The sequence below is a fragment of the Tachyglossus aculeatus genome, chromosome 10 (genome assembly GCF_015852505.1).
Source record: "Tachyglossus aculeatus isolate mTacAcu1 chromosome 10, mTacAcu1.pri, whole genome shotgun sequence".
Lineage (NCBI taxonomy): Eukaryota > Metazoa > Chordata > Mammalia > Monotremata > Tachyglossidae > Tachyglossus > Tachyglossus aculeatus.
Window position 1 is genome coordinate 19,062,678 of NC_052075.1, and position 26,128 is coordinate 19,088,805.

At 47.0% G+C, this 26,128-nt stretch overlaps 1 protein-coding gene across 1 annotated transcript in view; it reads left to right on the top strand.

The window, feature by feature from the left end:
* The first annotated feature begins 8,859 nt into the window (after window positions 1-8,859).
* Window positions 8,860-26,128, top strand: part of LOC119932999 (charged multivesicular body protein 3) — a 64,212-nt gene continuing 46,943 nt past the window's right edge. Inside the window, exons 1-3 of the mRNA XM_038752150.1 lie at window positions 8,860-9,464; window positions 13,110-13,249; window positions 22,675-22,790. Coding sequence (XP_038608078.1) covers window positions 9,239-9,464; window positions 13,110-13,249; window positions 22,675-22,790 — 482 coding nt within the window. The 5' untranslated portion in view covers window positions 8,860-9,238. The remainder of the gene's footprint in view (window positions 9,465-13,109; window positions 13,250-22,674; window positions 22,791-26,128) is intronic.

A 26,128-nucleotide genomic window follows, 5' to 3' on the forward strand; every position in this document is an offset into this window, starting at 1 on the left:
CCTCTGGCGCCGGGTCTGGGCGGGAACGGGGCGGGCGGAACCAACCTTGACGGGAGGGGGGGGGCGCCGAGGTGCTGGAGCTCCGGACGAAACCAACTGGAGTCAGCGTGGGAATGGGGGGGGGGGCGGCTACGCGGCCTGCATCACTCAATGGTAATAATAATAATAATGATAAGTTTTATATAGCATTGTATATTATTTTATATTATATCATGTATCAGTATAATGTGCTGTGTAATATATGTGTGTTATGTTATATCGTTTATTATATATTATTATAATGTTTTGTATATTATGATGTATCGTATATATACGTTATAGTCTATCATTTATTATATATTATAATGTATTGTATATTGTAATGTATTGTATTATATGTGTATGTTATATTCTATCATTTATTACATATTATTATAATGTATTGTATATTATAATGTATTGCATTGTATATGTATGTTATATTATATCATATATTATTATAGTGTACTGTATATTATAATGTATTGTATTATATATGTTATATTGTATCGTATATTATATATTATTATAATGTAGTGTGTTATAATGTATTGTATTATATATGTTATGCTGTATCATGTTATATATTATTATAATGTAGTGTATATTATAATGTATTGTATTATAGATGTTATACTGTATCATGTTATAGATTATTATATTGTAGTGTATATTATAATGTATTGTATTATAGATGTTATACTGTATCATATATTATATAATGTAGTGTATATTATAATGTATTGTATTATACATGTTATACTGTAACATATATTATATGTTATTATAATGTAGTGTATATTATAATGTATTGTATTATATGTTATACTGTATCATATATTATCTATTATAATGTATTGTATGTTATAATGTATTGTATTATATATGTATGTTGTATTGTATCATATATTATATATTATTATGTTTTGTGTATTATGATGTATTGTATTATATGTGTGTGTTATATATCGTATAATTATAATTATTCTATATTATATGTGTATTATATTATATGATGTATTATATATTATAATATATTATATAAAACAGATATATCTATAATGTATTATTCATTCAGTCGTATTTATTGAGCGCTTACTGTGTGCAGAGCACTGGACTAAGTGCTTGGGAAGTCCAAGTTGGCAACATATAGAGACAATCCTTACCTGCTGGGTAGGGACCGTCTCTATATGTTGCCAACTTGGACTTCCCAAGAGCTTAGTCCAGTGCTCTGCACACAGTAAGCGCTCAATAAATCGATTGAATGAATGAATGAATGAATGAATGAATGAATGAACGAACGGGCTCACAGTCTAGAAAGGGGGGGAGACAGACAACAAAACCAATCAATTAATCGTATTTATTGAGCACTTACTGTGTGCCGAGCACTGTACTAAGCGCTTGGGAAGTACAAATTGGCAACATCTAGAGACAGTCCCTACCCAACAGTGGGCTCACAGTCTAAAAGGGGGAGACGGAGAACAAAACCAAACATACTAACAAAATAAAATAAATAGAATAGATATCATCATCATCAATCATATTTATTGAGCGCTTACTGTGCGCAGAGCACTGTACTAAGTCCAAGTTGGCAACATATAGAGACAGTCCCTACCCAACAGTGGGCTCACAGTCTAAAAGGGGGAGACAGAGAACAAAACCAAACAGACTAACAAAATAAAATAAATAGAATAGACATGTACAAGTAAAATAAATAAATAAATAGAGTAATAAATATGTACAACCATATATCCATATATACAGGTGCTGTGGGGAAGGGAAGGAGGTAAGATGGGGGGGGATGGAGAGGGGGACGAGGGGGAGAGGAAGGAAGGGGCTCAGTCTGGGAAGGCCTCCTGGAGGAGGTGAGCTCTCAGTAGGGCCTTGAAGGGAGGAAGAAAAAATATGGAACGCTTCACGAATTTGCGTGTCATGTACAAGTAAAATAAATAAGTAAATAAGTAAATAAATAAATAGAGTAATAAATATGTACAAACATATATACATATATACAGGTATATATCATCTGTCAAATGGGGAGGAAGGCTGTGAGCCCCACATGGCACGTGGACAGTGTCCAACCTGATGAGCTTGAATCTACTTCAGGGCCCGGCACACCGTAAGCGCTTAACAGATACTGCAAAAAACCCGAGACGGAACAAAAAAAACGAAACAAAAGTGCATTGGAAAGAGTGGACACCTTTTTGTGTGGCCCGGGCTTTGGAGTCGGAGGTCATGGGTTTGAATCCCGGCTCCGCCACTTGCCAGCTGGGTGACTTTGGGCAAGTCCCATTATTACTCTATTTATTTATTTATTTATTTATTTATTTATTTATTTTACTTGTACATATCTATTCTATTTTGTTAGTGTGTTTGGTTTTGTTCTCCGTCTCCCCCCTTCTAGACTGTGAGCCCGCTGTTGGGTAGGGACCGTCTCTAGATGTTGCCAATTTGTACTTCCCAAGCGCTTAGTACAGTGCTCTGCACATAGTAAGCGCTCAATAAATACGATTGATGATGATGATATGTTGCCAATTTGTACTTCCCAAGCGCTTAGTACAGTGCTCTGCACATAGTAAGCGCTCAATAAATACGATTGATGATGATGATGATGATGAAGTCCCCTCACTTCTCTGGGCCTCAGTTCCCTCGTCTGGAAAATGGGGATGAAGACTGTGAGCCCCACATGGGACAGGCTTGTAACCTCCCCAGCGCTTAGAATGGTGCTTTGCACATAGTCAGCGCTTAATAAATGCCATTATTATTATTATTAAGTGATGAGCTTAGACCCGGAACAGACTTTGCTCCACAGAGGATATTTTGGGGAGGGGGTCATTGGGTCCTTTCTCAGTCTCAGAAGGATCTCTGTCACAGAACACATGATAACGACTCCGGCGCAATTGTTATTTAACCTTCTCGGGTTAAATAAAAAGGTTATTTAACCTTTTTTCCCCTTCTCTAAAACAGTTGGTCCTGCCAACGAAGTACAGAGGTGGCAACTCGGGCTTTTATGGGTGGTGATGTTTCATTTGTCCTAATAAACCCGTTCCCATGGGAGACAGGGATGGTGTCCTATACACTTCCACAGCCCTTGGCACATAGTAAGTAATCCAAAAATGCTATGTATTGAGAGCCTACCCTGGGCAGAGCACTGTGCTAAGGGAAAGTACAATACAACAAAGTTGGTAGACACAATCGTGACTTAGTGGGTAGAGCACGGACCTGGGAACCAGAATAATAATTTGTACTTCCCCAGCGCTTAGTACAGTGCTCTGCACACAGTAAGCGCTCAATAAATACGATTGATTGATTGATTGATTGATGGCATTTATTAAACGCTTACTATGTGCAAAGCATTCATTCATTCAGTCATATTTATTGAGCGCTGACTGTGTGCAGAGCACTGTACTAAGCGCTTGGGAAGTCCAAGTTGGCAACATATAGAGACGGTCCCTACCCAACAGCGGGCTCACAGTCTAGAAGGGGGAGACAGATAACAAAACAAAACAGATTAACAAAATAAAATAAATAGAATAAATACGTACAAATAAAATAAAGAAAGCTCTGGGGAGGTTACAAGGCGATCAGGTTGTCCCACGGGGGGCTCACGGTCTTCATCCCCCATTTTACAGATGAGGGAACTGAGGTCCAGAGATGTGAAGTGACTCGCCCGAAGTCACCCAGCTGACAAGTGGCGGAGCTAGGATTTGAACCCATGACCTCTGACTCCAAAGGCTGGGCTCTTTTCCACTGAGCCACGCCACTGCTACCGTGTACTAATTCTGGCTCTGCCACTTGGTCTGCTGAGTGACCCAGGACAAGTCACTTTACTTCTCTGTGCCTCAGTGAACTCATCTGTAAAATGGGGATACTGAGCCTGTGATCCCCTTGTGGGACAGGAACTGTTGCCAACCCGACTGCCTTGTATCTGCTCCACTGCTTCGAACAGTGCTTGGTGCAAAGAAAGCACTTAACAAATAAATACTGTCATAATAAGCAGCGTGGCTCAGTGGAAAGAGCCCGGGCTTTGGAGTCAGAGGTCATGGGTTTGAATCCCGGCTCCGCCACATGTCTGCAGTGTGACCTTGGGCAGGTCACTTCACTTCTCTGGGCCTCAGTCACCTCACCTGTAAAATGGGGATTAAGACTGTGAGCCCCACATGGGACAACCTGATCACCTTGTATTTCCCCAGCGCTTAGAAAAGTGCTTTGCACATAGTAAGTGCTTAACAAATGCCATCATTATTATTATTATAATCATTCTTGTTATTAACAAATACCCAAATGATTATTATTACTCGGAGAAGCACAGACCGCGGAGGACAGAAACTGGAAGGCTTTTCTTCTCTTCTTCTCTTCCAATCCCAGCTCCACCACTTGTCCGCTGTGTCATCTTGGGCAGGTCACTTCACCTCTCTGGGCCTCAGTTCCCTCATCTGTCAAATGGGGGTGAAGACTGTGAGCCCCACGTGGGACAACCTGATCACCTTGTATTTCCCCAGCGCTTAGAAAGCGCTTAACAAATGTCATTATTATTATTATTATTATTATAATCATTCTTGTTATTAACAAATACCCGAATGATTATTATTACTTGGAGAAGCACAGACCACGGAGGACAGAAACTGGAAGGCTTTTCTTCTCTTCTTCCAATCCCATCTCCACCACTTGTCCACTGTGTCATCTTGGGCAGGTCACTTCACTTCTCTGGGCCTCAGTCACCTCACCTGTAAAATGGGGATGAAGACTGTGAACCCCACGTGAGACGTGGACTGTGTCCAACCTGATTAGCTTGTATCTACCCCATCGGTGCCTGGCACATGGTAAGTGTTTAACAATGACCAAAAACAAACAAAAAAAAGGGGGGGATTCAGTGGGGAAATGTTACCTTTGCCCCAAACTCCTTTATACTTGTAAATTATTGACAGCCAGCTGGGGGAGGGCGAAGGGAAGAGAGAAAAACGCTAATTTATGAAACAGAGAGTCTAGAAAGACCGTTAATTACCCTACGTGCCACCCGGAGACTGCAGCAATTTAACCTTCTTCTCCCACACCGCACGTACTTCCTTTTAGGCGAAAAAGTTTTATTTTTCAGCGACCCAGGCAGCGGTTTGTAAAACAGACCCGGCATTTATTTATTTATTCATTTTACTTGTCCATATCTATTCTATTTATTTTATTTTGTTAGTATGTTTGGTTTTGTTCTCCGTCTCCCCCTTTTAGACTGTGAGCCCACTGCTGGGCAGGGACTGTCTCTATGTGTTGCCAATTTGTACTTCCCAAGCGCTTAGTCCAGTGCTCTGCACACAGTAAGCGCTCAATAAATACGATTGATGATGATGAGGATGATGATGAAGCTCTTGTTTTAGGTTCATTTTAAAAGTCACCTTCTGGAAATATTTTTCTGGTGAGGCAACTCGTCCTCCAGACTGTCGTGGGCCGGCAGTGTGTCTGTTTATTCATCATCATCATCAATCGTATTTATTGAGCGCTTACTATGTGCAGAGCACTGTACTAAGCGCTTGGGAAGTACAAATTGGCAACATCTAGAGACAGTCCCTACCCAACAGTGGGCTCACAGTCTAAAAGGGGGAGACGGAGAACAAAACCAAACATCCTAACAAAATAAAATAAATAGAATAGCTATGTACAAGTAAAATAAATAAATAGAGTAATAAATATGTACAAACATATATACAGGTGCTGTGGGGAAGGGAAGGAGGTAAGATGGGGGGGATGGAGAGGGGGACAAGGGCCTAGTTCAGGGCTCCAATAAATTCGACTGGATGAATGCATTTGGGGACAAATTTGGGGGCTAATTTGCACCCCATCCACTGCCTGCGGTCCCACTTCTTGCCTGCCAATATCCAGTGTGAAATTATTCGATTAACCTTGACCGATTGTCCACCAAAGACCCTCCGAGGTGGACAAAATAACTGCCCCTGTCCTTGGTGGTGGTGAAGAGCTGGGGGTTGGGGGGGACTTAACAATCTAATTAAATTTAGAGGACTTAGCATCCATTCATCATCCTACTAAAAGATAATAATTTTGGCATTTATTAAGCACCTGCTATGTGCCAAGCGCTGTTCTAAGCGCTGGGGAGGTTACAAGGCGATCAGGTTGTCCCACGGGGGGGCTCACGGTCTTCATCCCCATTTTACAGATGAGGGGACTGAGGCCCGGAGAAGTTAAGGCCATGGGGGGTGGGGGGGGGGGGCGGCCGCAGGGATTGCTACGCCCCCTGCCGGCCGCGCCCCCTGCCGGCCACTCCCCCTCCCGGCCGCGCCCCCTACCGGCCACGCCCCCTGCCGGCCACTCCCCCTCCAGGCCGCGCCCCCTCCAGGCAGCGCCCCCTGCCGGCCACTCCCCCTCCAGGCCGCGCCCCCTGCCAGCTACTCCCCCTGCCGGCCACGCCCCCTCCCGGCCGCGCCCCTGCCGGCCACTCCCCCTGCCGGCCGCGCCCCTGCCGGCCACTCCCCCTGCCGGCCACGCCCCCTGCCGGCCACGCCCCCTGTTGGTCGCGCCCCCTGCCGGCCACGCCCCCTGCCGGCCACTCCCCCTCCAGGCCGCGCCCCCTCCGGGCCGCGCCCCCTGCCGGCCACTCCCCCTCCAGGCCGCGCCCCCTGCCGGCCACTCCCCCTCCAGGCCGCGCCCCCGGCCGGCCGCGCCCCCTGCCTGTCGCGCCCCCTGTCGGCCACTCCCCCTGCCCGTCGCGCCCCCTGCCGGCCACGCCCCCTGCCCGTCGCCCCCTGCCGGCCACGCCCCCTGCCCCCTGCCGGCCACGCCCCCTGCCCGTCGCGCCCCCTGCCGGCCATCATCATCATCATCAATTGTATTTATTGAGCGCTTACTGTGTGCAGAGCACTGGACTAAGCGCTTGGGAAGTACAAATTGGCAACACATGGAGACAGTCCCTACCCAACAGTGGGCTCACAGTCTAAAAGGGGGAGACGGAGAACAAAACCAAACATACTAACAAAATAAAATAAATAGAATAGAGATGTACAAGTAAAATAAGTAGAGTAATAAATATGTACAAGCGTATATACATATATGCAGGTGCTGTGGGGAAGGGAAGGAGGTAAGATGGGGGGATGGAGAGGGGGACGAGGGGGAGAGGAAGGAAGGGGCTCAGCCTGGGAAGTCCTCCTGGAGGAGGCCCCACCCCTGCCCGTCGCGCCCCCTGCCGGCCCCACCCGTGCCTGCCGGCCCCGCCCTCTCCGACCACGCTCCTCCCGCCGGCGCCCCCTCCTGGCCGTGCCCGCCCTCCCCTGATCCCGCCCCTCCGCCATCGGTCCTCCTCCCGGCCGCGCCCCCTGCCGGTCGCGCCCCCTCCCATTCATTCATTCATTCATTCATCCATTCATTCACTCAACCGTCTTTATTGAGCGCCTACTGTGTACAGAGCACTGGACTAAGCGCTTGGGAAGTCCAAGTCGGCAACACCTACAGAGACGGGTCCCTACCCCACAGCGGGCTCACAGTCTAGAAGGGGGAGACAGACAACAAAACCAAACCTATTAAAGCCCTCCCGGCCGCGCCCCCTGCCGGCCGCGCCCCCTGCCGGCCACTCCCCCTGCCGGCAGCGCCCCCTGTTGGTCGCGCCTCCCCCTGCCGGCCGCGCCTCCCCCTGCCGGCCGCGCCCCCTGCCGGCCGCGGGGCCCCCTGTTTGTTGGTCGCGCGCCCCCTGGCGGCGGCCCCCCCGCCCTCCCCCGGCCGCCCGCCCGCCCTCCCGGCAGTCGTCGTCGTCGTCGTCGTCGTCGTCGTGGTCGTGGTCGTGCGGCCGCCGGGGCCGCGGGCGCGGGCACGAGCCGCGGGCACGCGCCGAGGGCCGCCCTCCCTCCCTCCCTCCCTCCCTCCCGGAGGAGGAGGAGGACGACGACGAGGAGGAGGAGGAGAAGGAGGAGGCCGATCCCGATCCCGGGCGCACGGACACAGTCACGGAGCCGGGAGCCGCCCGGGACCTCTGTACTGAGCGGCCCCCAAGGGCCCCCGACCGCCCGCCCGCCCGCCCGCCCGCCGCCTTCATTCCTCGGCGACACACACACACACACACACACACACACACACACAGACACACACACACAGCCCGTCCCTCACCTCCTCCGTGCTGCCCTGCCCGTCCCGGCCTAGGCCTAGGGGCCTCCCTGCCAACCCCCCCCAATCCCTTCCCTGCCGCCCCCCGATTTCCCCCCGCCCCCCCAAACCCCTCCTTGCCGCCCCCTTATTCCCCCCCCCTCCGCCCCCCAAGCCCCTCCCCTGGCTGATCCCTCTTCCCTAGATCCCCCCGGGCCCTCTCAGCCCCAACCCTGGGAACCAGGCCCCGTTTCCTCCCCCTACACAAACACACACAAACACACACACTTCCTCCCCCTCCCCCTCCTTCTCCCCCTCCCCTGACAGAGGGGCTCCCCCCGGTCCTCCCCCCGGGCCCCCCAATCCACTTGTGCCAGCCGGAGACCCTCCACAAGAGCCAGGCCCTCCCCCCCAAACCCCTCGTTGCCACCCCCTGATTTTCCCCTCCACCCCCAAGCCCTAGATCCCCCGGGGCCCTCCAGCCCCCACCCTGGGAACCAGGCCCCGTCTCCTCCCCCTACACAAACACACACACTTCCTCCTCCTCCTCCCCCTCCTCCTCCTCCTCCTCCTCCTCCTCCCCTGACAAAGGGGCTCTCCCCGGTCCTCCCCCCGGGCCCCCCAATCCACTTGTGCCAGGCCCTCCCCCCCAAACCCCTCCTTGCCATCCCCTTATTTTCCCCTCCACCCCCAAACCCTAGATCCCCCGGGGCCCTCCAGCCCCCACCCTGGGAACCAGGCCCTGTCTCCTCCCCCTACACAAACACACACAAACACACACACTTCCTCCTCCTCCCCCCCGACAGAGGGGCTCTCCCCGGTCCTCCCCCCGACCCCCCAATCCACTCGTGCCAGCCGGAGACCCTCCACAACAGCCAGGCCCTCACCTCTGCCTCTGTTTACCCCCAGCAGCTGGCAGACACAGACACACACACGCAGACACAGACACACACACACACAGACACACACAGAGACACAGCCTACCTGCCCCGGAGGCCCAGCGGGATGGAGCCGGTCCAGGGATGACCCGAAGGATGCGAGGGGCAGGATCCGGGCACCTGTTTGGACTCCCCGAGTCCCCCCCCCCGCCCCCTCCGCCGGGGCTCTCCCGTAGTCGCCTCTTTCTTTCATCCCTCCGAGGAAGATGTGGCTGAAGCTGTTTTTCCTGCTCCTCTATTTCCTCGTCCTGTTCGTCCTGGCCAGGTTCTTCGAGGCCATCGTCTGGTACGAGACGGGCATCTTCGCCACCCAGCTGGTCGATCCGCTGGCGCTCAGCTTCAAGAAGCTGAAGACCATCTTGGAATGCCGCGGCTTGGGATATTCCGGCCTGCCGGAGAAGAAGGATGTCAGAGAGCTGGTGGAAAAGTCTGGTAAGGAAATAACCTGCCCGCGGCACGAAGAAAGAGCGTTTAAACCGGTGGCAGCAGTAGTATTCCCTGCCTAGATCCACTGGCAGATGATAATCATCCAAGGACCCCCTCCACATTGGGTAGATTTGCAACTTAAATGATTTTCAAGCTCATCTCCACCGTAACGAGCCCCTTAAAATACGTCGAGGCCATCCATTCGATGGAAAAGTAGGCCTGAAGCGAATGCAGCTTCCACTTTTGAATGATGGTGGCGTTTGTTGAGCGCTTACCATGTGCTAAGCGCTGGGGAGGATCCCGGGTCATCGGGTTGTCCCACGTGGGGCTCGCAGCCTTCATCCCCATTTCACAGATGAGGGGACTGAGGCCCGGAGAAGTTGTGACTTGCCCAGAGTCCCGTGGCTTTTTAAAAGGAGGAAACGTTGGGAGATGATAATAATAATAATGATGATGGCATTTGTTAAGCGCTTACTATGTGCCAAGCGCTGCCGTAAGCGTTGGGGGGATCCCAGGTCATCGGGTTGTCCCACGTGGGGCCCACAGCCTTCATCCCCATTTCACAGATGAGGGGACTGAGGCCTGGAGAAGTTGTGACTTGCCCAGAGTCACACAGCTTTTTAAAAGGAGGAAACGTTGGGAGATAATAATAATAATGATGATGGCATATGTTAAGCGCTTACTATGTGCCAAGCGCTGCTGTAAGCGTTGGGGGGATCCCGGGTCATCGGGTTGTCCCACGTGGGGCTCACAGCCTTCATCCCCATTTCACAGATGAGGGGACTGAGGCCCGGATTAGTTGTGACGTGCCCAGAGTCACACAGCTTTTTAAAAGGAGGAAACATTGGGAGATAATAATAATAATAATGGCATTTGTTAAGCGCTTACTGTGTGCAAAGCACTGTTCTAAGCGCTGGGGGGATACAACATGATCAGTTTATCCCACGTGGGGCTCACAGTCAATCCCCATTTACAGATGAGGTAACTGAGGCTCAGAGAAGTGAAGTGACTTGCCCAAGGTCACACAGATGAAATGCTAAAGTTCATAAATGGGGTATTTTACAGGGCAGAACAGTATGTGCTCAGACGCTTCGAATAGTGCTTTGCACACAGTAAGCGCTTAATAAATCATCATCATCATCATCATTCGTATTTATTGAGCGCTTACAGTGTGCAGAGCACTGTACTAAGCGCTTGGGAAGTACAAATTGGCAACATATAGAGACAGTCCCTACCCAACAGTGGGCTCACAGCCTTTATTATTATTATTATTATTATTTCCCTTGTTGACTCTGACGTGCAATGAATCGAGTACCGTGAAGGCGTCAAACATCACTGGCAGCAACCGAGATATATTCAGGCTGATAAAACCGTAGTTTTATTAGAGAAAAGTGATTTTCGCTTTACTGATCATTTGTTATAAATCGCACGGGGAACGGTGGAATCGTGAAGTTTTAGGGTGGCACGATTTGCTCTGATGGAGAATCTCCGCCTTTCCTTTTTTTAAAAAAAAAAATAAATGTGCTGATCACGGTTCATCTCTTTTTCTGCATTGTTTGCCACCCAGGCACTGCAGCATTAGCTTATTAGATGATTGAATATCAGAAAGTGAAACCAAACACAGATGAACGTGAAATGGGTTTGTTCCAGCTGCAGCCCGAAAACCTCGCCTAATGGCAGGTGGTTTTTAAATCATGTTTCTACGTTTAATGTTTACATTTACTCGTCATAACGACGCCCATTTGGATTAATCTCCCGCATGTGTGGGCCAAAGGTGCATGAATGAAATGTTACTTTTATCAAGCAGCTTGCTTTGAGATATTTATCCCGGAAAACGGATTAATCTGTGCAAGGGAGGTGAAGTTACTGTTGGAAACAGTTGAAACGGCCGCTGCTCGCCTGTGCGTTTCAACCGTCAGCTGTGAATTTACAAGGCAAATGTTTCTCTTTTTAGCAGTGTGATGTGGTAAACAAAAATATTTAACTCAGAAACGTGTATGTTTCTTAAACGTTGGGGTGCAGTAAAACTCAGGTGGCAGGAAATCATGTGAAATAAAATGCCATTTTCCCCATCAACTATGAGTCGGAGGACTTGCTGTCCGGTTTATAACAACTTTTAAATCTAGTAAAGAAAATAGAGACCCCACATAGCAAACACTCATTCCTGTGTGTAGAAATGTGTAGAAAGATCAGTGTGGTTTAGAAACACTGAACTATTTCTTATAGCAATTTCTCCAAATAATTTTTTTGCCTTTTTGCACAACTCGGCACTTTGGTGGGAAAAAATAAAAAGAGAAGCAAAAACATTAAAACCCCAGTGTGTATCTTTTACTTATTCAGTCTCGGCTGTGTAAACGTACTCCACTTATTTCCTTGTAGATAAAGTCTCAGCGCTACAGAAAACGAACCGTCGACTGCAGACTTTAAAATATATGCCGAAACACTAGATGTGTGTGGCTTTGCAGCCATCGTACTAAATTTCATGACTAATGAAAGTAAAGGTGTCCAAATCAAAATATAGCTCTTCAGTTTTTGTAAAAAATTCACCTGCAGGTGCAAAAGCCTAAATATTTTCTATTTTTCGGCCTACGGAAATAGATGTGGTAAGATGCCATTCTGAACTGGGAGACAGAGGTGTCTAATTTTTAGGGTAAGCAAAGTTTCTTCATTTCTAAAGGAAAAAAGTTCTATTTGCCCACTTATGAAATGACCTGAGACAACCTGGGCCAGATCATGCCATATAGAGAAGCAGCGTGGCTCAGTAGGAAAGAGCCCAGGCTTTGGAGTCAGAGGTCATGGGTTCAAATCCTGGCTCCGCCAATTGTCAGCTGTGTGACTTTGGGCAAGTCACTTCACTTCTCTGGGCCTCAGTTACCTCATCTGTAAAATGGGGATTGAGACTGTGAGCCCCATGAGGGACAACCTGATAATCTTGTAGCCTCCCCAGCGCTTAGAACAGTGCTTTGCACATAGTAAGCGCTTAATAAATGCCATTATTATTATTATTATTATTATATAAATCGGTGCAAAGCGCTCGAAATTCTCCCGGGATCCGTGGTTTTTCTTCTGTGGGTAAAATGAAGCCGTGGCAGAATAAGTTTTGGAAAGAGCGCTTAAAGTGGAAATGATAGTTAACACTGGGATTTTAATGTTTTTGCTTCTCTTTTTATTTTTTCCCGCCAAAGTGCCGAGTTGTGCAAAAAGGCAAAAAAATGATTCGGAGAAATCAATCAATCAATCGTATTTATTGAGCGCTTACTATGTGCAGAGCACTGTACTAAGCGCTTGGGAAGTACAAATTGGCAACACATAGAGACAGTCCCTACCCAACAGTGGGCTCACAGTCTAAAAGGGGGAGACAGAGAACAGAACCAAACATACCAACAAAATAAAATAAATAGGATAGAAATGTACAAGTAAAATAAATAAATAAATAAATAAATAAATAGAGTAATAAATATGTACAACCATATATACATATATACAGGAGCTGTGGGGAAGGGAAGGAGGTAAGATGGGGGGATGGAGAGGCCTTCTGAGAAATTGCTATAAGAAATAGTTCAGTGTTTTTAAACCACACTGATCTTTTTGACAGCTGTTTATAGACACTTTTCTCTCCCTCCTCTTCCCCCCCGTGACGTCCTTTTTCAGGAGACTTAATGGAAGGTGAGCTTTATTCTGCCCTCAAGGAAGAAGAAGCATCCGAGTCTGTTTCAAGTACCAACTTCAGTGGCGAAATGCACTTCTATGAGCTTGTGGAAGACACAAAGGATGGCATCTGGCTGGTTCAGGTATTGAAACAGGTGGTCGTTCTTGATACCGGACCGGTTTTTGAAGATGTAATTGTTTTTACAGAGATGGTATTTACCTGGCAGCGAAAACCAGGGTTGCTGTGTTGTCAATCAGTCGTATTTATTGAGTGCCTGCCGTGTGCAGAGAGAACTGGACTGAACGCTTGGGAGAGTAGTATGACGGAGTTGGTAAACACTACCGCCATCCGAAACGAGTTTACAGTCTAGAGGGGGAGATTCTGTGTTCTCAGATTAAGTTCGTTATCTTTTGCCTCCTGTTGGGACCCATCCTCATGCAGAAGAATTTCAAATTTATGGACTGTTTTTATAGCCTTTTTGTTTGGATTACCTTCCTGGGGAATGAATAAGGGAGAAACAAGGAGAATGAAGAACAACAGACTATTTTGTCCCCTGGTGTAAGGTTCACCCCTCAGAATTCACTTTCTACCTTTTCCCTAACCCCAAACCCAAATTTGGGAGGGGGTGAAGAAGTGTTATAATAATGACGGTGATGGCATTTGTTAAGCGCTTACTATGTACCAAGCACTGTTCTAAGCACTGGGGTGGGATACAAGGTGATCAGGTTGTCCCACGTGGAGCTCACAATCTTCATCCCCACTTTACAGATGAGGTAACAGGCTCAGAGAAGTTAAGTGACTGGCCCAAGGTCACACAGCAGAGCCAAGATTCAAACCCATGACCTCTGTCTCCCAAGCCCAGGCTCTTTCCTCTGAACCACGCTGCTTCTCTAAGGACTGTGCATCCCTCTCTCTGCTTCTGAGATTGATGATTTACAAGCGGTACAGTTATGCAATCCCGGTGTTATGGGGGAACTGTGCATCAAAACAGTTGACCGTCTGTGCTTAGTATTTGTCATTTCAAAATTCAGAGTGAGGCTTAGTTAAACCATTCCCCTTTCACCATGGCCTTCTGAGAATGGTCAGTCCCAGTGCGGTTAGAGTAATTTGTGTAAGTGATCCAGCGGGCGAATTCATTCATTCAGTTGTATTTATTGAGCGCTTACTGTGTGCAGAGCACTGTACTAAGCGCTTGGGAAGTACAAGTTGATAATCTAGCAAGTCCACGTACTGGCCAGCCACACAGACATTTTGAAACGCCTCTGGATACGATTAGGCCACCTGTATCTCTCTTCCCACTTTTCTGATTTCTCACATCTCCCCAAGTAAGCTAAATGCAGAGGACTGAGAAGCGGTAGCTCCTACTGGGAGATCTCGTTTTGTTGGAGCTGCTGCTCCTTTTCTCGTTTTTTTTTTTTAAAAAAGGGACTATCTTTGAGATCTGCATCTCTCCGTAAAGAATCGAGCGTCGTGTTGCATCTTTGTGTCGGGCTTTGTTTCCATGAGGATGTTCCCGACGGGAATGGGGAAATCGATTCCACTGGCCCTCTTTCTGGCCCCTCCTCCCTCACAGTTTTCTGACCTTGGAATCTTTTCCCGATCCCGTGCGTGCGGTGGCACCGAAGGATAGAGGAGTCATTTAATCTCTCACTGACTTCCAGACTGTTACAAGTCTAGGCTTGATAATAATAAGGATGATATTCGTGAAGCGCTTATTACGTGCCAAGCGCGGTTGTTCTAAGCCCCGGGGTAGATGCAGGATAATCATGTCGGACACATCCCTGTCCCACATGGGGTTCGCAGAAGGTAGCAGGATTTAATCCCCCTTTCACAGATGAGGAAACTGAAGCAGAGACAATAATGATAATAACAAGAATAATAATAATAATAATGATGGCATTTGTAAGCGCTATGTGCCAGGCTCTGTACTAAGCGCTGAGGTGGATGCCAACAAATTGAGTTGGACGTGGGGCTCACAGTCTCCAATCCCCGTTTCCCAGATGCGGTAACTGAGGCCCAGTGAAGTGACTTGCCCGAGGTCGTACAGCAGACAAGTGGCAGAGCTGGGACCCATAGGCCCATGCTGTATCCCGTAGGCCACACTAGGTTTAAGGCTGGGAAATCAATTAGGAGTATTTATTGAACTCTTCTTGTTTGCAGAGAACTGTACCAGACGGAGCGCATAAAAGGCAATACAGTTCAGTAGGAAGAGCAAGGGTCTGGGACATGGGTCTGTCACGGATCTGCCCTTTCCGCCCTCAGTTTCCTCATGTGTATAACGGGGACATTAATTTCTCTCGTCTTCACAGGGAAGATGTAAAGACAAAATGAGATAAGTATTGTGAAAGCACCGAGGGAAAAAATGCCCTTATAGTCAGAGTGTGTGTGTGTGTGTGTGTGTGTGTGTGTGTGTGTGTGTATAATATATATATTCTGAAATGAAGATTAGCTTCCCTCGGGACATAATGTAGAGTGCTTTGCCTGCCCAAGATCCAGAAACAATTGCCAAACTATGCATTTTTTAAAAATGATAAACACAAATAGAGCTAACCCCATTTATTACCTCACATGATCAAGTAATCAAGTTCCATTGTAAATATTTGTCAGTAACAACAATTATGGGTATAAGCAATTAGCCACCCACTTTTGTATCAATTAAAAGTAAATTTCCCTCACCGATAGCTTTGCAGTCATTGATTTGATGCTGACTTAAATCAAGGCACTTCAGCCCATCTAATTGAATTGCCAGACTTAAGCTCTTTCGGTCGTTCGCCGGCGGCGGCGGCGGCCCAACTTGGCCCCAAGGCCTTCCTGATTGCCATTTGCCAGGTTAAAGGTCCCTCTTGCTTCCCAGCGAAGTACTCTGCACTGCACTACATTATTTGGGAATTTTGCTTTGCTGTCAGGGTATCCTCCGCCCACTTCTCCCACACGAAACACAGCAGCCACGTGTGTTGATGCTTCACGGCGGGGCCCCGTGCGCCCGAAACACAGAGTGCACATGCATTCGCCGCTCACAGCACAGGTAGTGCGAGACCAGAGCGTAAAGTGGGGGAAATGAAAGCGTGTTAGCGTAGAAAATCACTTTAAGAAAAACTTCGGAGCTCCTCGAGGAGCTCACAATCCCGGAGGAAGCCCTCTTTAACTTTATATGGGGTTTTACGTTGGCCAGTGATACGTCTCTATATGTTGCCAACTTGTACTTCCCAAGCGCTTAGTGCAGCGTTGTGCACACAGTAAGCACTCAATAAATACGACAATGAATGAATGAATCTAGGGGGTGACACCACCTCAGGCGAGCATTTGATAAGCAGGAAGTAAATTTAAAGAATTTAAAAAAACGTGTGTGGCATTTAAGCACCTGCTGTGTGCTAAGCGCCGGGGCCGATACGCGGCCCCGTCCCAAACGGGGCTCGTCTGTAAAATGGGGGTAAGTCGCCTCTCCTCCCTCTTTCTTCTTAAACTGGGGGTCCCGTGTGGGACAGGGATGGTGTAAGCGCTTAGTACAGTGCTCTGCACACAGTAAGTGCTCAGTGAGCACCACCGATTGATTGACTGATCATTGTCTAAGGGGGAGGGAGGACAGGTATTTTGTCCCCATTTTCCAGATGAGGAAAGTGACACCCGGAGAAGTTAAATGACTGTCCCAAGGCCACTTGGCAGGCAAGCGGTAGAACCGGGATTAGAGCCGGCTCTCCTGACTACCAATCCTGCGCTCTCACCATTAGGCCACGCCGCGTCTCACCCACTTAGACGGAGTGTTGAACCAAGTGTTAATATTTTTACCTGACAAACTATTTAACACGTGGGGCTTTTAGAATTTGAAAACTAGTAGATGTTGGTTGTTAGTGTTAATATAGAGGAAGATGAGAGAAAATAGACTCCTTTCTTCTAGGCACCTGGTCTCCGTTCTTGAAGAAGTGTGATTGACTAGAGAAACAGCGTGGCTCAGTGGGAAAAGCCCGGGCTTGGGAGTGGGTTCCAATCCCAGCTCTGGTGCTTGTCAGCTGTGTGACCTTGGGCAAGTCACTTAACTTCTCTGGGCCTCAGTTACCTCATCTGTAAAATGGGGATGAAGACTGTGAGCCCCATGTGGGACAACCTGATCACCTTGTATCCTCCCCAGCGCTTACAACAGTGCTTCACACATAGGAAGGGCTGCCATCGTTATTATTATTATCATCACCTGGTGTGAGGAATGCCGTCTGGCACTGAGGAATTAGAATTATGCTTCGACATCGCCACTCTGCAGTTTCCTGTAGAGGTTCATTTAGTTACTATTTTTTTCTAAGGATTAAATATGCTCATTTTGGCCAGAAGGCATGTTTTTACTGTGCATTTTGGAGAATTAGGGATCGTTCTGAAACTGTGGTGATATACAAATATGGCTTAGTTAAGTGGGTCGGGCGCAGGATGAGGTAAGTACTTTATCTTGAGTTTTCCTCATCGCGGGTTATGGCAGGTATGGAACCCAAGCGTTCTAGGGGAGCTTGGGGTGATATTTACAGGGTGGCTTATGTGCTTTGGAGAGTGTAACCCAGTGAGTATCCATTCGGGACAGAATTTCATTCACAGCCCCTTGGATTCAGGAGGACCATTTAAGTAAATAATAGCCACTGTGGTATTTGCTCAGCGCGTACTACCCGCCAAGCACTGTACTAAGCGCTGGAGGGGATACAAGATAATCGGGACCCACACGGGGGTCACAGTCTAAAGTGGAAGGAGAACGGGTTTTGAATCCCTTACTTTGTAGATGAGGGAACTGAGGCAAGGAGAAGGTCAAGTGACTTGCCTGTGGTCACACAGCAGACCGGTGGTGGAAATGGGCCTGTGCTCTTTCCACTAGGCCACACCGCTTCCCCTGCCCCTCTGGGGCTTGTGCTTCCCTTCTCTTCACGGCCCGAGAGGGTTTCACACCTCACTGAAATCAATTCCAGTCTTCTCCTCGATGATTCCCTGGGATATTGAAAGACCAAGGAAATGCCACGTCACTCCTCGGGTAAATTGAAGAGTGCAGTCTTCCTCTTAATGTTCTGTTCTAATTCAAAAACTGAAGGAGGCGAGCCTTAGGTAAGGTGGTTACTCAAGGTGTATCGAAACGCCGGTCTCTCGAAGAGAAACATCGATTCGATTAGTGTTTCTTACACAAGCTGTGTTTTAGCTGCCGAGAGCAGTAAGCTTCGTAGAGCGATCGCGGGTCCAGAGAATCAACCCTCTCGTCTCCTGCGGCTATTAGATGCAGGTTACTTGAGACAGAAGGTAAATTTCCATAATGCCCCTAATTCCCCAACACTGTGTTTTGGTGAGAATGATTTCTGCCTTGGCCATGGCTGGCGATAAGCCTATTGCCTGAGTCATACCGATTAATGGCCCTCCTACTTTCCTTCTCTTCTCCTCCTCCGGTGCAGTAAAAATTGTTTATTAATTCCTCTTTCTGCAGAAACAAAGCAGCCCCCACCTCTTTTTCCTTTTAATTACTCTTTTCAGTGACTCAGTGGACACAGTCCGCAGCCCATATGGGGCTCACAGTCTTAATCTCCATTTTACAGATGAGGTAACTGAGGCGCGGAAAAGTGAAGGGGCCTGCACATCGCAAATAAGTGGCGCAGCTGGGATTTGAACTTGGATCCTCTGAGTTCCAGGCTTGAGCTCTATCCACTGGGCTACGCTGCTTCACGTCTCCCCTCATTTCCCCACCCTATTTCCAGCACTTCTGCATCACCAAAGCACTGCCCAACCCCATAGCGTTCTGTTGCCACCTGTAATTTAGTTTTTGGGTCCTTCTCCCCCATTGATTAGATGTTCCCCGAGGGTACTCCCCCAAGCACATAGTATAGCGCGCGGTACACAATAACCTCTCAGCAAGTTCCACTGATAGTAAGCGCTCAGTAAATAATAACAATAATAATAGTGGTATTTGTTAAGTGCTTACTATGTGCCAAGCACTGCGGTAGATACAAGGTAATCAGGTTATCCCACGCGGGGTCACAGCCTTAGTCCCCATTTTACGGATGCTAATTTAGGCACAGAGAAGTGGCTGATGGCTTGATTAGTTTAGAAGCCACATGGCCCAACGGACATGGATTTCTTGTCCAGGTTCAATCAATCAATCGTATTTATTGAGCGCTTACTATGTGCAGAGCACTGTACTAAGCGCTTGGGAAGTACAAATTGGCATCACATAGAGACAGTCCCTGCCCAACAGTGGGCTCACAGTCTAAAAAGTGGGCTCACAGTCTAAAAGGTTCAACTGACCTGTTCCTAATGGGAAGCGTTTGGGTCTTCCTGCTGGTTATCCCATCTGTGAAGCAGGCGATAACTAACGTCGTCTGAGGGTTTTGTGAGATTTAATGCAGTAATGTTCACACGAAGCAAGGTGCCTTTGAAAAGACAGAGTACCGTCGTCATTAATCCAGATCCTTCCGGTACATAAACTCCTCTTTGGGAGTAAATTAGTCCTCTTATTTTTGTGATTGCACTCGGGCACCAGTTAGTAAATTGCTTTGTCAATGCATTAAATGCCGCCACAGAAGCATGAAAGACTTAATGCGGCTTTTCCAAAGTCCCCAACTTCTACAGAGTGACTTACGCCCTGGGACGATTCGGCTCATTCGACATGGCCTCGCGAAGCCTGAAATGAACACTAAAGTTCCTTCTTCAGTATCTCTTACCGAAGAGGGAAAATTATTAATTCGTACCGATGCCCAAATAAGCATACGGACGAGATGGACCGCCAAAGCCGTCGCTAAATGATCTGTCTGTTTCCCACTTGTCAACGGTGGGATTTGCCCGTGGTTGAAATGGAGTTTTTGAACCTCGCTGTAATGACCACCCGACAGCAACGTTGTAATTAAGAATCGGTTTCCGGCCATCGCCGAGAAGCGATTCAGAGTTGAGACCCTCCTTGCTGACAGCAGCCACCCCGTTGTGCTGAGAATTGATATTAATGCCCGCCCCAGACCGTAAGCTTACTGCGGGCAGGGAACGTTTCTGCCAACTCTGCCGTACTGCACTCTCCCAACCTCTTGGTTTAGTGCTCTGCACAGAGTAAACGCTCAGTAAGTACCCTCGGTAGATCGATTGACTGCAAGTAGGCAGTGCTGCTGTGCAGCTAGCAGAGGCAGGCCGCTGCAGAAGAAACCCTGGGCGGAGTGGGGTGTGGGGAGTTTGGCTGGGAGGAATTGGCTCCTTCTCTTATTCCAGGCCTTGCTTCACACCGGAGACCAGCTTTGGCTGCCCATTTCTGCCTTAAGCTGAAAGTCGCGTTGACTGCCCATAGTCAATTTCATTGAAATCAGAAGTGCTCGATTGGAAATCTCACCAATTTGGTACGAGGGCACTGCCGCTTGTGTGATGCGTGACTTTAGGCAAGTCACGTCACTTCTCTGTGCCTCAGTTCCCTCATCCGTGACATGGGGATTAAGACGGTCAGCCAGCCCCACGTGGGGCATGGATCGTGTCCAACCTGATTAGCTTGTAACCACCCCAGTGCTCAATACAGTATCTGGAACAGAGTAAGCGCTTAACAAATGTCATGAATTTTTAAAAAAAGGCGATGGGGAAAGCAAAGGGAAGGTTCCATCAAGATGATAGGGACTGTTTCTATATGTTGCCAATTTGTACTTCCCAAGCGCTTAGTACAGTGCTCTGCACATAGTGCACATTGATGATGATGATGATGATGATGATAGCTGTAGAACCGCAGGGTGTGTTTCCAATAATGGTTTGGAGGGGCTTCTCGTTTGTGGTTTTAGATATTTTTGAATACTAAATTACCTAAATTCTTCCCTCCCCGTGGTGGAACCATTTGTGTTTACGGGAGTCATTTAGTCCCAATTATAATAATAATAATGATAATGGTATTAAGCACTTCCTATGTGCCAAATACTGTTCTGTGAGCTGGGGTAGATCCAAGGTTATCAGGTTGTCCCACGTGGGGCTCACGGTCTTAACCCCCATTTTACAGATGAGGGAATTGAGGCACAGAGAAGTGAAGTGACTTGCCCAAAGTCACACGGCTGACAAGTGGCGGAGCCAGGACTCGAACCCACGGCCTCTGACTCCCAAGACCGGGCTCTTTTCACTGAGCCACGCTGCTTCCCCAAAGTTAATGAAGCTACTGTGTTACAAATGGCAGGGCACAAATCAATATAATTGTGATACTGTTGGAAGTGCTATAAATAACGAGAAGTACGTGCCGTGGACAGCACCCTGAGTAACGCAACTACTTACTCCGCGGTGTCTAGAACAGCCATGGAAATAAACATTGACTCAGACGTTGGGGCCGAAAATCAATCAGGCAGTGGGGCCTCGTGATAATTCAGAAGAGTCTATTTTTCCTTCCATATCTTTTTGGGCTCGATTTTAATGGGGCTCGGTGGAGAAATTGAGTGAGTATTTGCATGTGTTGTCTTAGCTATTAATAGAGAAGTGTGGAAAGATGATTAGGAGAAGAGAGTGTGGCACTAGTGGCAAAGCAAAATTTTCAGGCTAATTGGAACTTTTTCTTGGGCTTAATAGTTTTTGCAAGGCTGACATCGGGGATTGATAACACCCAGTAAAATGTGGGAGAATTCATTAACACGGTGCTTCTTTTAGCACATCAGAGCCTGAAGATCTTTCTTTTGAAATTCTTAATCCCACGTTTGCATTATTTATTCTGCTTTTCTATATCACTGACATGAATAGACTTCTCTGAAATTTTAATGCATTCCTTGAATGGCAATGAATCAGTGGCGATCTACAGATACGGCATGAAGGGGTGATGGGTTGTACCGAACCATCCCCGCTCCTTGCGGCCAGCAAAGGGGTCTAAGCAACTCTTTGATATTGTTCTACTGTGCTCTCTCAAGCGCTTAGTACAGTGATCTGCACACAGTTAGTGCTCAATAAATACGACTGATTGCTTCCCAGGCGGCCGTCTGACCCACCGTTTGCACTGCGAGATAACTCGCTGGGTAAATCCGTGGCCGTGGAACCGAAAATCTGCAACTTCCTCAGCCGGAGACATTTCCCTGCTCTCTCCCATTTCACCAAAGAGACCCCGAAACATTTTGGGGTCTTGTACATTTTGAATAAAACCAGTGACAGTGAATATTTATGCCGGGAGATGGAAACGGACCTGTACTTTGAGACCAGAATTTTCTGAAGACGACGGGTCGGGGGCAGGGGGAGCTTGAAAAACCAAAATATGGAAAAAAAAAAAAAAGTAGAACTCTGTGCATGACTAGCTAAAACATCAACTCTAAATTAGGTACATCTTATTCCAGGGAAGAGATGATGCCCCTGAAGAACCTGTCTCATTTAAATATTTTGGTTTAGTCGTGTCCCCCCCGGGTACGTTCTTTTGGTAGTAACATAACGTTCCTGCTACCGGCCTTCCAACTTCAACTGAACAATCATTCGTTTTTATAACGATGACGGTTGAGGAGGACATGATGACAGTTCAGAAGACCCAACACGGGGGCAGAAACCAGGGGCAGAACTTAATCGAAACGAGGTCCCCCGCTAAAACCCGTGGTTTGATCTTTCTGAGAGTTAAGTCTGTGTTTTTCTTTTTGCTGCTAGGTTATAGCAAACGACAAAAGTCCCTTAGTGGGGAAAGTTCACTGGGAGAAAATGGTGAAAAAGGTATCGAGATTCGGTATACGGACCGGCACTTTTAACTGTTCCAGTGACCCCAGGTAAGCCCCCTCAAATACCGTGCAAATCAAAACACTCTTCAAGTCAATCTGCACTTCCTGTTAAAGATAATAGAACCGGTAGCCCACCGGTGATTAAAGTCATTTATAAAGCGTTCCGTTATAATCAACCAGTGGTATTTATTGAGCGCGTACTATGTGCAGAGCACTTTACTAAGCGCTTGGAAGAGTCTACTACTACAGAACTAGCCATCGTGTTCCCCGCCCACAATGAGCTTACAGAGTCATGAAACAATTCCTTAAACAAAGGTCTCCTTTTTTTTGGTTTTTATTTAGATGTAAGCTCCCTGTGGGCAGAGAATGAGTTTACCAACTCTCCCAAGTACATGCTCTGCACTAGTAAGCACTCGGTAAATATGACTGATTGATCAAATTTCCACGTCTCTCTTCTGGAATTAGATTTCTCTAACTCTAAGTCTCTCTTCTGGAATTAAATTTCAAGAATTATTAATTTTCTAAAGGTCAGGAGGCTATAGGACTCTGTTGTCTTAAAGGCCATTTCTACATCTGGAGATAGTTTGGATCAGCTTGGAATGCTTGCCTTTTGAATCCTGGGGATAAGTTGCAGGATATTTTTGTTGGAAGGAATATGATCCTTGGAGTTTTTCACTCTTCCCCCATTTAAGTCGAGGGAATGAAACAAAATGTATTTGTGTGAGTTTGTCTTGGAATTAATCTAGTCTTAGATTTTTTTTTTTAGCTTGAAAATATTCAATTATCTAGATGGGATGATAAACAATAGGTAATATTTCTCATCTGTTTGTGTGTGCTGTTTTTTTCACCTTTGAATATGTACTTGAAGGTTGTTTGATTTCTTTAGACAAATCTGTTTACGCTTTACGAACGGTGTTAAGACATTTTAAAAAGTGAAAAAATGTGATTCTATCTGAAGCATCCTGTTTTCCCGCAACATTAACCTTAACATTAACCGGAAATCGGATGCGAAGAGCCCTAGTGGCTCTCATTTGATTTTTCAAAAGGAGAAGCTCATAACAGGTTTACTTTCTGACATGAAAAAGTGCACACGCATAAGAACATACCATCTTATCTGCATGTGGTTTTTTGCCAGAAGAGGACTTTGGCCTGAAACCAGCTGACTCGAGCCAAACTATTAAGTGCTCGGTAAAATAACTAAGGGAAGGATACAAAAAGAATGACTAATGCCACCGCAAAGGGGGTATATCCTGACTGACCTTGTGTGAGGTTTTGAGAATCGTCTAAAGTCGATAAAGGAGATCATTTTCCAATTTTTCTTTGACAGTAGCTTGGGTGAGCCTGCATGAAGGCTAGGGATGGAACAGGAAATAGTTTGCCTGTGGGCAGATATGTTCGTCGTGGGCCGGAGGGAGCTAACATAAGATGCCGCATTTTTCACTCCAGTTCATTTGAAATCACACCGTTAATCTTGCGAGGGAGGCGAATCGAGCCGGGAAAATATTTTGGAGTTCTCCGCTATTCCTGACCAACCTTTCTCCCTCTGTGTCTCGCTGATATCGGTGGCCTTTATACTCCCTAATGGGTGATACTGGACTATCACTCGGCATTAGTGTCCCCCCACTTATTTCCCTTGAAAAATAAGGAAAATAAGGGGATCTTTCTTCCAGTTCCCCTGAAGTCAGCAAAAGTGGCACCTAGAAGCCACTTAACACTGTTCATAAAGCGTAAACAGATTTGTCTAAAGAAATCAAACAACCTTCAAGTACATATTCAGAGGTGAAAAAAACAGCACACACAAACATGAGAAATAATATCTATTGTTTATCACCTAGAAGCGATGGCATTGTGTAAATAGTGTTGAGTACTGGAATAATTTTAGTAATAATTTAGTACTGGAATGAATTTTAGACTGTGAGCCCACTGTTGGGTAGGGACTGTCTCTATATGTTGCCAATTTGTACTTCCCAAGTGCTTAGTACAGTGCTCTGCACACAGTAAGCGCTCAATAAATACGATTGATGATGATGATAAAGAAACTTTCTGTCCTTCCGATTAGTACCTGATTATTTCAGCGGTGTCCTTATTGTGAGGTGGGTTTTTTTGTTGTTGTTCTTCATTCAGTCATATTTATTGAGCGCTTACTATGTACATAGCACTGTACTAAGTGCTTGGGAGAGTATAATATAACAACAGACACATTCCTGCCCACAGTGAGCTCACAATCTAGAGGATTTATTTAATCATTTCAACAGACTATTTTTGGAAGCCCATTAGGTGCAATTTGTTTTCTTACATGAGGCTTTCAGAATCAATCATTCGACGATACCTGTCGAGTACTTACTGTGTGTAGAGCACTGTGCTAAGCGCTTGGGAGAGTCCAAGCCTTCTGTAGATTGTGGGCTCATTGCGGGCAGGGAATGTGTCTGTTTATTGCTATACTGTCTTCTCCCAAGTGCTTAGTACAGTGCTCTGCACAGAGTAAGCGCTCAATAAATATGATTGACGCTACGGCTGACTAGACGTGATCCCTGCCCATAAGGAGCTTACAATCTAGCGCGGGAGACGGACATTAAAATAAATGATGGAGACGGGCAAAGGTGCTGTGGTGCTGAGGGCGGGGTGAATATCAAGTGCTTAAAGAGTGCAGATCCACATGCTTAGGCGACCCAGAAGGGAGAGGGGAGTGCTCGGGGAAGGTCTCTCGGCGGAGATGGGATTTCAGGAAGGTTTTGCCAGTTGGGAGAGAGGCGGTCTGTTGGGTAAGAAGCGGGAGGGCGTTCCAGGCCAGAGCCAAAAAAGACCTGATGACCTTGATGGTCTCCATTACTGAAGGGCATTAAAAGTTCACGGGGAGGAAGACATGTCACAGACACAAACCACAACTGTGCTGTTATCTTCGCCTCACCCAACCCCACATACTTGAGATTACACGTCCATCGGCGCGGAAGAATTGAGCCGTTTTGCGTTTCCGAGCACAAGTTGCCGTCCCCAGGTTCTCTATCTGCGGCTAAAATAGAGTAGAAGTAATGGTATTTACAGAACGCCCGAGTGGAACGTGTTGCGGATTCTCAGTTCTTAGCAGCGACAGACACCGTGACTTAGTACCGGAGATGTCAGGCGAACTATAATTAGGGTACTCATTAAGCACGTACTCCGTGCCAAGTGCTGCCCTAAGCACCGGGGTAGGTTTAAGTTAATGAGGTCAGAAAGAGTCCCTGTCCCACACGGGGCTCACGGTCTTTATTCCTCTATTTATTTATTTATTTATTTATTTTATTTGTACATATCTATTCTATTTATTTTATTTTGTTAGTATGTTTGGTTTTGTTCTCTGTCTCCCCCTTTTAGACTGTGAGCCCACTGTTGGGTAGGGACTGTCTCTA